Source organism: Cynocephalus volans, chromosome 7 (genome assembly GCF_027409185.1).
Source record: "Cynocephalus volans isolate mCynVol1 chromosome 7, mCynVol1.pri, whole genome shotgun sequence".
In the NCBI taxonomy this organism is placed as follows: Eukaryota; Metazoa; Chordata; class Mammalia; order Dermoptera; family Cynocephalidae; genus Cynocephalus; species Cynocephalus volans.
Window position 1 is genome coordinate 99,581,530 of NC_084466.1, and position 11,229 is coordinate 99,592,758.

General features: G+C 53.1%; 1 protein-coding gene across 1 annotated transcript; it reads left to right on the forward strand.

The window, feature by feature from the left end:
• The first annotated feature begins 1,225 nt into the window (after nt 1-1,225).
• On the forward strand, nt 1,226-1,870 carry NEUROG3 (neurogenin 3). The gene has a single exon (XM_063101485.1). It carries the CDS (start codon nt 1,226-1,228, stop codon nt 1,868-1,870), a length of 645 nt encoding a protein of 214 aa, XP_062957555.1.
• Nucleotides 1,871-11,229: the final 9,359 nt, after the last annotated feature.

Below are 11,229 nucleotides of genomic sequence, written 5' to 3' on the forward strand. Positions count from 1 at the left end.
CACCTTCCAGAGCTCTCCCTGCCACAGGTCCGGCCCCGATGCTAGGACACTGTTCAGGAGTGCAGAAGTGGAATGTTCCATCGGGGGGTCCGCCACAACCACCCTCACCTCTGGGGTGGGACGGAAACGTCTTAGGGCACTGATGAGGGTGGTGTGGGCGTCTAGGAACCTCAGTCTGGAGAGCTTAGGGCGGCATCTCAGGGCGGGCAGGGGGGTTCCGACACCCCAGGCGAAGGTCTCTGAGTGGAAGGGACATAGGCAGGGTCTCTGCCCCATCCCAGGGTGGAGAAGGCCAGTGAAACACACGACCCCATGTGTTTACCAGCCTGGCCCACGGCACAGAGAGGAGGGTGGCATTTAGAATTAGTAGATGCTCCTCCAAGCTGCGACTCAAGACACCTGGCTCTGCGTTCGTCTCTGCCACTATCTTGCCCTGCAATTTGGGGCAAACCGCCTACCTCTCTGAGCCTAAATTTTCCCTTGTGTAACACGCAGGGCCCCCTCCGGGGTACCGAGAGAGGGTCTGGGCAAATGCCAAGGAAAGATAGGACGAGAGCAAAGCGGCTCGAGTAAGCCAGACGCGAGCCAGACGCAGCTCTTCGCACTGGGCGAGGCTCTTTGAGGAACCGAGAGTTGCTGGGACAGAGCCCGCGGGGAGGAAGCAAACAGAGCGGCGCTCCCCTCCCCCGACCCCGGCCCTTTGTCCGGAATCCAGCTGTGCCCCGCGGGGGAGGAGCGGACTCGCGTGGCGCGGCCCCCGGGCCCCAGCGCTGATTGGCTGGTGGCGCGGGCAGCAGCCGGGCAGGCACGCTCCTGGCCCGGGCAGAGCAGATAAAGCGTGCCAAGGGGCACACGACCTGCGGCTCAGGAAATCCCCGAGGTCTCCCCGCCGCGCCGAGAGAGAGTGACGGAGGCCGGTCACCCGCTTCGCGCCTCTCTTCTCCTCCGGGGCTAGGGCGACTCCCAGGTGGGGGAGCCTGCAGCTCAGCGGAACTTGCGGCAGGAAGGCCGGCCCAGCTCGCCACTGCTCTCGCCGCTCTCTGCTCCTTTTGCGCCTAAGAGAATTAGGTAACACTTGGAGCCTGCGAAAAACGGGCGGGGTAAGGGGGTCTTCGGATCCGGCTGGCGGTGGCTCTTTCTCGGTTTTTTCCCCACCTGGCCTCGGGATCGGGGACCGCTCCCGGTGACCGACCCACGCTCACCCTTCCCTCTTACCTGCCGCAGGATGGCGCCTCATCCCTCGGGTGTACCCACTGTCCAAGCGAACCCTGAGACGGAGCAAAACTTCTCTGGAGCCTGGGACGAAGTAACCTGCACCGAGTCCGCCCCGCCCAGCCCCACTCGCAAGCCCTCGGACTGCGCCGAGGCGGAAGGGGACGGCTGCCGAGGGGCCACGAGGAAGCTCCGGGCTCGGCGCGGGGGGCGCAGCCGGCCCAAGAGCGAATGGGCCCTGAGCAAGCAGCGACGGAGTCGGCGCAAGAAAGCCAACGACCGCGAGCGCAATCGCATGCACAACCTCAACTCGGCTCTGGACGCGCTGCGCGGCGTCCTGCCCACCTTCCCCGACGACGCGAAGCTCACCAAGATCGAGACGCTGCGCTTCGCCCACAACTACATCTGGGCGCTGACTCAGACGCTGCGCATAGCGGACCACAGCTTCTACGGGCTGGAGCCGCCGGCGCCGCCCTGCGGGGATCTGGGCAGCCCGGACGGCGGTTCCCCCGGGGACTGGGGCTCCCTCTACTCCCCGGTCTCCCAGGCTGGCAGCCTGAGCCCTGCCACCTCGCCGGAGGAGCGCCCCGGGCTACGGGAGTCCTCCTCCCCGGCCTGCCTGCGCCCGGGCGCCCTGGCTTTCTCAGACTTTCTGTGAAGGGGCCAGTCCGCTGGGAAGCGGCCGCTGGGACAACCAGGAGGAAGCCGGAGCCGTCGGGGTGGGCGGCGGCGGTCTCCAAGCGCACTTGCTTCCCCTGCCTCTCACCGCCTGACCCTTAGCCAGCCCGGGAGCCTCTCACCGTCAGGCGAGGGAGGGCTTGGTTCAATCCCCAGGCCCTCGGTGCCGCGCCGATGCACGCAACTCTTGCCGCTGCCGGCGCGAAGAGGGCATTGCAGGCTGCGCGCAATTCAGGCCCCCTGCCTGCGGCCGCCCCAAAACCTCATTCAAAGATGAGGACGGTAGCACTACACAGCCGGAGACGCCACCGTCTCCGATCGCCCTGTCCTCACTCAAGTCCATCTGCCTGCCTGTCTCTTACCACCCCTCCCCCTAATGTGATTTTATCCAGTGTGGTCTCTCAGCGCTTGCTACGCTCGCCTTGCTCCAAAGACGCCGCTGAACTTCTCTACTCCCTATCAAGTCCGGGTTTGGGGGCCGCTCCACTCTGCCTTAATCCAAGAACGCCATCTCCTGCCTTCTCCTCGTGCACTTTTAGGAGCCATTGCCCTCCCAGGGGTGAAAGACCAGTTTGTGAACTGGGAAGGCGCTAGCCCGGCTCCGGCAGCCTCTCCCCAGCGTCCTTGTGTCCTCAGCCTGGAACGTGAGCCGTGCGCTACAGGTGCCTGCAGCGCCGCGCGTCGTTTAAAAAAAAAAAATCATTGTAAATTATATGACGGCCTTCGAAGTGAATTTTGGTACAGTAAATTATATGCCCCCCTCCCCTGTTTCACACATTTGTATTTATTGATGGGATTTCAAAGCGGGTAAAGTCTGCAGCCGCTGCGGCTGAGGAGGGGTGCCTCTGTTCAAGACCAGGGAAGAGACTCTTTCTGGAGGCCTGGGGCCCCGCCCTCGGGGGCTGCGTGGAGGCCAGGCAGATCGCATTCTGAGAGCTGCAAGTCTCTTAAGAAATCATTGGTCCAGCCCCCTTGTTTTCTTTATGAGGCAGCGACCTGCCTTATTTCAAATGGAGGTGTACAAGAAAGACAAGCCTCCAACAAGGGCTGACTTGCGTTGCGGGCTCTTTCCCGGATGCCACCAACCTGGATTTAGAATGACCGTTTAACTTGGGGAAGCGAGAGAGTAATAACTCGGTCACAGAGTCAGAGTGCTGGCAAACACCACCGCCAGGCTGGGCATCCCAGGGATTTTTCCAAGGCATTTAGAGACCTAGCGCATCCCTGAGATCTAGCGCATTTTACGCACTGGGCCCTGGTACTGCGGCGTCTTGACTCGCGAAGCGGAGCAGTGGGGAGCAGAGAGGGTGGAGAGTCCAGCTGGAATCTCTAGAGCATCCCCCCCACACACACACACACACCTGGCAGCCTGATTGAAAACTTACCAAGAAACTGTTCAAGCCACGCGATCTCTCTTATCCCCAAGGTGGAATAGGGCCGGCGCGCAGCAGGCACTGAAACCTGTCCCGGGGCGCTAGCGGAACACCCCTACGTGGCTCCTGGGACCACTACAGCTTCAGGGAAGCTGGTCTGAGCTGTAGGAATCCACAGGGTCCGCCTGCCTCTTGGGAACAGGAAGGTGAAGGGCGGGCACCCTACCTGCTAGTTAAACCTCAGAGGCCTACTTGGGTTGGCCCAGGTAGGGCGCAGCACTGCCAGGGGCTGGGAGCTGGTAGGTAGGTCGCTTTCCAGCACGTTAGAGAGCAAACATAGTGGCTTCTCAGGGGTTAACCCCTCTTGCTTCTCTCTTCTAAACCCTCCCCACTTCAGACTGACATTTTCCTCTCCTCTACTCCCACTTCCCTAAAGGTAACTCAGAGGACCTATTTCTTAGTTATCACAGGCAGGATTTGGGGGGCGGGAAAGCGTACGCAGCAAACAAAGGAATGAAGGGGAGTGTTGTTTCATTTCATGGCTTTAATCTGAAAGGAAGAGATTAATGGGTTATTGGTGACCTATGCAGCAGCCAACTTTCCATCTGGGGCACCAGCCGGGGGGCAGGTGTCAGTAGCTCTGAGTTGCACAGACCAAGCAAGACTCTGCTACTTGCTGGGTGCTGGAAGAGGGGTGTGTGTGGAGACACATAAAAAGCAGGGATGTCTCTGTCCAGCTGGGACAGTAGCAAGGATATAGACAAAATCATTCAAGGCCAAAGAAATATTGGAGCTAGGAAAAGGTATAAGCAATCTGACTGTTACTGTTTGATGGGGCTGAACTGCTGGAGGATTGTCAGAGGAGATGCCATTTCGGCCAGGACTCAAGGTTTGAAGAGGAGTTTCTCAGGCGGGGAGATCCTGTGGAAGGCTGTGGGAAATAGTGTTCATCTAGGCAGAAGACTCCCTTGTTAAACAAACGACCCCCTGAAGCTTGACCAGCCTCTATCAGCGCTGCATTCTCGGTTGCGGCAACCCTGGGAGCTGTGGCTGCACCCTCTGCCTAGTCTCCCTCTCCTGCTTTCGATGGCGCTCATTAAGGAGCCATTAGTCACCCAACACACACAGATTGGTCCTCCGCCCCACAAATTAAGACACACACACACACACGTATGGTTTAACCAACTCGGCTGCTAGGCTGCCACCTAGGCTTGGGGCAGATTTGACCCCAGAGCTGTCAGCCCTACTCTTCAACTCAGAAGGAAGCGGAGGAAGGTTTGGGTTTGGTTGAATCACTGCAAAATTTAGGACTCGGTGCCCTGGACGAACTCCATCAATGTGCGTGGTATCGCGCTGAGGTGGCACTCTGGCCCATGCCTCTTTCCAAAGAGCCCCTCAGCAAGAAGGGCTCGGAAACATTTCTGTGAGTAGCATTTCCAACTAGTCCAGCCTCGTCACCCCGACGACCCCCACAGCCCGCGGGCATTTTGTATTCATTGGCTTTTAAAACCAGTCAGGCTGCTCATGGTCGACTGAGAGCCAGACCCTGCTCCCTCTGCCTGCCCGCGCTTCTTTGGCTGTGGGGCCTCCTGCGGTCTGAGGTTGCCTAATGTGCCCCAGCTCCCTAAAATCCGGATAGGTTCCCAAGCTGGGGCAGAAAAAACACTCGGGTCGAATGACTCTTTCCCCTTTTCTGCCTTTGTCTGAGCCCAAGCCTGGCTTCCAGAAAAACAGCACATGAATCTTGTGCCACCACCCCCTGCCCCCGTCTGCACACACAAGCAGGTAGATTTATGGTGCCCTGCCCCCATCCCACCCCCACCCCCCAGCCCCCAGCCGGCCTTGGTCAGAGGACAAAGCGTCCCGGGGCCATTGGAATGCTAATATCTGGGAGCAAAGCCTCTAGGCTGGCACAAAGGCAGGAGGGGCCCGGGGCGCACGCGACCCCAAAGGCGAGCCCTGCCCCTCCTCTCCCTACAGGCTGGGCTGCTGGGCTGTGTGACCTTGGACTAGTCCCTGAGGTTCAGCTAATTCACAAGAGAAGTTGAAGGGAGTCTCAATACACTTTCACTGGATTTCTGGGCGCCTAAGATAAGGCCGTGCTTGAGGTGAAAGGAATTACAGACCCCCATGACTGGAAGCGGTGGAAAAGACCCTTCAGGCCCTGGGGACAGTGTGGGGATGGTGTTGGAAGGATTCGACTGAGAATGGAGCTCAGAATAAACGCTGGGTAAATTGCAATTACATTTTTACATTCATGTAATTAATATCCCTGTTGCGTCCCTTCACCCCCTCCCCCCCTTTTAAAATCCCGGCGTTCAAGAAAATGGGGGAGGGGTCACACTGGCTAACTTTACCTGCCTGCCCCGGCTTCAGAGGGCCAGGTGCACAGTGGGCAACTTGATGCTAGACACTTCTTATCTCAGGTTCCGTCCTACAGCCAGTGAGATGAACAAGGCAGGGTGGTCACAACTATGGAAACAGAACCCCAAGTTCCTGGAAGTAAGTGGCATGCCTAAGACCCTCAATCATTCGGTGAGTTATTGCAGCAAACGAGGACTGGGGCCCTGACTCTAAGCTAGCAATTTTCTCTAGTTACTATTTTTTTCTCTCAGCTGGCAGTTTGGAGCTCTTCTCTCTGTGCCCATAGATAGGAGTCTTGGTGGGCAGCGACTCAGTCTGTAGTAGCATGTGCTTTGGCTGGAGCACAGTCCCTGGAGTCTTGTAAGGCCAAGAGGTCCCCTGAGCTTTGGCCGACCCTGGAGGCCTAGCAAAGCTCCAGGCTCCTGTCTGCTGTTTCTGCTTCTGGGATCCGTGGGCCACGAAGCAGGCGCCTGCCTGATAACGGTCTGGCAATTCCTCTGAGGTCCTGAAAGGCGGCGGCGCGCCCCTGACCATGGTGCTGAAACGACCGTGTTAATCCAGCACCTGAGAAGGAGGCGTTCTCTACATGGAAAGACCTGTCAACAACCTTTGCCCATGATTCCAGGCCAGAGTCCTAGGAGGCCCCTGTGGACATGCAGACCCAGAGGACTGTCAGGTTTTCCTAATGTTCTGAGGAAAGCACAGGCTCAGTAGCTACTAACTGCCTGGGTGACCCTAGCAAGGTCCTTCTCTCTTTCTATGCCTTAGAACCCTGTATTATAAATGATGGACCTAGAATTGAGAGGCCAGCTTAAGAATTCCTGACAGTATCTGAGAGGCCTGAGGCAGAACAACATTGGATGTTTAAGCTGCGGAACTGGTTTGAAAGTTTGCTCTAAACAGGGGTCTCATTCTTTGGCTTAAAATGAAGTTTTAGTTATTCCAACTACAAAGGCAAAAGGAAGCCCTCCGAATGCATAGACAGCATAGCAGAGCAGTTAAGAGCAGGTACATTAGAATCACACAGGTATGGGTTCAAATCCTCCTGCTGCCACTAACTAGTGGTTTTCAATTAACCCCCTTTGTCTCTAATGCCAATTTTCCTCATTCATGAAGTTAAGACAATAAATAGTAGCCACTTAATTGGGCTGTCATACTGATTAAATATTTTTGCTTAGCCTTCTAAGCTTCCACAAATGGTACTTATTATTATTAGCATCTTCATTTGTCTCAAAAACGTCTCTTTCTTCCCTGTTTGGGGGGTGGAAGGAAGGGAGGAATTCAGTCTGAATTTGAATTTCCTCTGCACCCCCATGTATAGGAAACTGGCACAAAGGCCAAGGGCCCCCTACCCCTTCCTGGTAACCCTCCCCAGCTGAGATCTCCCCTTACTGAAGTCCAGCATTGTATGTCTTTTGGGCACCCAAAAGGAGATGTCCAAAATGGAATTCCTCTCCTCTCCTACCAAACTAATATGCTGCCTCTTGTTCCTGATCTCACTAAGTAGCATCACACTAGAAATCTGGGTCTCATTTTTACCCTTCTCTCTCACTGCCCATATCCAATTAACCCTCAAGTCCTGCTGATTTTGCCTTTCTCACCTTTTCTTGAATGTTGCCCCTCCTTTACTTCCATATGACCACTGCCCTAGTTCCAGCTCTTATTTCTCACATGGAGAGACCACCTAACAGCTCTCCCTACTCCTAATCTTAACACTTTTCATTGTACCCCCCATGCAGCAGCCAGAGTTCCCACATAATAAACAATTAGAACACTGTCACTATCCCATTTAAAATCTTCAGGTGGTTTCCAATTTTCCATGTTCCAAAAGGGAAGTATGATGTAGTGTAAGCTACACTGAATTTTGGTTCAATCCCCAGCTTGTTCACTAACCATCAGTATGACCATAAACAATGTCCTAAACCTTTCTTTCAGTTTCTTCATCTGCACAGAGTGATAACAATGTTACCTTTTAGGGCTCAGGTTAGGGTAAAGCTAGGTTGCTGTAGCAGAGACTCACCAATAACTCAATCTGAGGTGAGCACTCCAGGTAGGTGGGTAGCTTTACCCCATGACATTATTCAGAGACCTGGGTTTCTTCCATCATCTTCCTCCACCAGCTCCTACATCCTTGCCAACCATATAGTTCAGGCTGCATTGCCATGGGTCCCAGGCAGTGGGAAGAGAAAATAAAGCATAGTGGGGGCTTACCCATAGTCTTGAAGCTTAGGCTCAGAAGTAGCACACATTACTTCTCCTCCCTACAGGGAGGATGTGATCCCATGGCCTCACCTAACTGGAAGAGGGACTATGTGCCTAGGAAGAAGTGAAGAATGGATTGTAGGTAATGAGCTGTCTTCACTACAGGATTGTGGTCAGGATTAAATTGGATTACACATGCTATTATCATTTATTTAACATCATAAATCATGTATGCTTATGATCAGAGTCCTGCTGCACCAGCCTCTTTTTCACAAGGCCTTGTTTGCCCTCCAGAAATATTGGCCTGCTTGAAGTATTCCCCATACACACAGTCAGGTGCCCCTTCTATGCTCCCCACCCCCTGCATATTCCATACTGTCTTGTGTATCCAAACCTCTCTTCTTTTTCCCCTCCTAAACCTTCAACATGAACATCGCCTCCTTCCAGAAGCTTTCTCTGTACTATTTCTCCTTCCTTGCTCGCTGTCCCCATAATATCCTGTGCATGTTAACACTCTGGCACTTCCATTTGGGCCTCTCCATAGGGGAGCTCACAACATAGCAACTGACTTTCCTCAATTACAAGCAAGCAAGAGGTGGGGGGACACCCAAGACAGAAGCTGCAGTCTTTTTCTAATCTAATCTCAAAAGTGACTTCCCATCCTTCCTTCCACATTCTATTCACTAGAAAGGAATCATTAAATCTATCCCACATCCAAGGGGAGGGGATTATACAAGGGCATGAACACCAGGAAGCAGAGATCTTTGGGGGCCATCTTACAGGCTGTCTATTACATCGCCAGTAACAGAAATCTTTTCTACCTTCTTTCCACACCCAGAGACAGGCAGACAGATAGAGACATGTGCATGCACACACACACACACACACACACACACACACACACGTGCACACACACACACCCTACCTCCTCAGGGCCAAATATAACAGGCTTCAAAAAAAGAAAGCCCAGGTAATTTGACTCCCTGGGCTAAAACAGATGTCTCTATGTCCCCAGTCCTGGTTTGGCTTCCAAGAAGGGCCCAGGAGGGGACTGCTAAGTGTGCATTTGAGCCACCCCAGCTGATCTCTGACATGCATTTACTGCTTTCACAGGCCTCCCCGCCCCCGCTCCCAGAAGCAGAGATTTAGAACGTCTGGGCCCTGGACACCACACCCACTGAAGGGGAATTTACCGCCTCTAGAAAACCAGGGCCTGACTTGGGGTCTTGAATGCATATCTTTCCTCCCTTTGCCTCTGCTTTATTAGGTTAATCATTGCTTGAATTGGTTGCCATGGTTTGGGAAAACCCATGGCGACTCTATAATGAAGCCTGAAAGACTCGGACCCCATTTATCATTCCCAGTGTTTGGGAGGCCCAGAGCCTCATTTGCCTCCCTCAGGATCCAGGCACCACCCTTCTGCCTGGGGCCGCAAGCCCCTTCTGAACGAGGAATGAACAGGTGGTGACTTGGAAGAGGAGAAGAGGAGACCCACACAGGTGGAGTGAGCAGGACACTGCACATTCCCTTCTCTCTCTCTCTCTCTCTCTCTCTCTCTCTCTCTCTCTCTCTCTCTCATGTTTTCTACTCCCAGAATCCAACACACAGGTACCTCTGCCAGAATTTTATTTTCTCAAGTGTGGAAGGTGAAAGAATGATCTTCAGTTAGAAAGAGTCTGTGGCTGCCCTTAGAAATAGAGGGACCTATGTCTCGACAGATTCAGGTGTTGTTACACCTTTTACTCCCCAGGCATAGATTGAACAGCATTGCAATCCTGTAATGAATTGAGGACAGATGGGCGAGGTTCAGTGGGGAAACTGATGCGTATAGAGGGTCAGCAACATGTTCGAGGTCACCCAGTGATGGCACAGCCAGGGTAGAACCCAGAGCTCGTCAAACGTATTGTTGAAAATTTCGAAACTAAAGCAAAAAGCACAATGAATTCTCATGTAGCCATCCCCCAGATTCAAGAATTATCATCCCAGAGCTGACTACATCTCATTCACTTCCCTATCCACTTCCTCCATGGGTTATTTTGAAGCAAATCCTGGACATCCTACAATTTCAACAGCAAATCATCCCCCAGTGTCTTTTCTTGCTCAGCATAAACTGCATAATAGAGTGTAGCAGCTGAGAATATTGGCTCTGAAGACAGACAGCCTGAGATTCAAATCTAAGCTCTGCCCCTTCCCAGTTGTGTGACATTCAGCCAGGTGACCTAATGTCTCTGAGCTTCCATTTCCTCTACTATAAAAGGATATGATGTTATCTCTCACAGAGGGTAATTGTCAGGATTAAATGAAATAACACAAGGCAAGTGCCAGGACCTGTGTAAAATAAATGGTAGCTTTTAAGATTTCCATTCCTGTGACCACTGCCCCACCAGCAATGGCTGCAATCCTGGCAGGGGGTCAACTCTTGGACTCCAGTATCCAGGTCTCTTGGTGCAGCCCCCTGGAATAGAGACAAGTGCCTACTCATGCCTCTCTATGTGGCACTGGATTCTGAGAACACAGAACTCAGAAGTGAGCCTGGCTCCAATTGCTGACCACCTCCAGCCTTGCTGCCCAGGTCTCCTCTTCTTGCATCTTAGATTTTCTAGCCTCTTTGCTACTGATGCCATTTGTGAGCAGGTACTGATACAGCCGCCTGAAGGTTGTGCATGCATGTGCACATGCATGTGCACTTGCTTCTGTGTGTGTGTGTGTGTGTGTGCTGTCCCCATATGTGAAGCAGCACATTCTTGAGCTTCTGTGTCCTGAGCCTGCAAGGAAGACTCCAGAAGGAGACTAAGACCTGCCCACTTGTAATTCCTGGTTGGCTGACAGAGACTCAAGGAAAACTGTCAAACTAAGACATGAAGGCATAAGCCTAGTACTGAGACTTCCTGGAGGAGATGGGGAGATATCTCTGCCAACACACAAGACTGAGAACAGAAAAGAGGGGTGGGCAGGGGGCTGTGGGCATGGGAAGGGAACCAGCCTGTCTGGGTTCCTTGTATAGGTGAGGCCTGAGTTCCAATAGCTGACCTCTCCAGGAAACATTTCTTCCAGAAAATAACCCACACCCCCAGCATCAAAGCTCTGAAGGGTTCTCGCTGAAAGGGCATTTCTTAGCTCAAATCACCACCTTTTATTTTTTTAGTGGCAACTATTTTTTATTGAGTATTTACTATATCTAAACACAGTCCTAGTGCTTTCCATTTATAAGTCTGTGAGATCAAAATTATTATTCCCATTTTACAAATGTTGAAACCAAGGCTGAGAGCAGGTACGTAACCAGTTACCCAGTGAGCCATGGACTTGGACTTGAACCCTGGCTCTCTCGACCCAGAGCTGGTGCTCTTAACCACTGCTACTTTGCACCATTAACATGCTCTCCTTTACCTTTTTTTTTTTT

Excerpts from the sequence above, each read along its gene's own strand:
- NEUROG3 (XM_063101485.1), top strand. The coding sequence starts at position 1,226 with ATGGCGCCTCATCCCTCGGGTGTACCCACTGTCCAAGCGAACCCTGAG.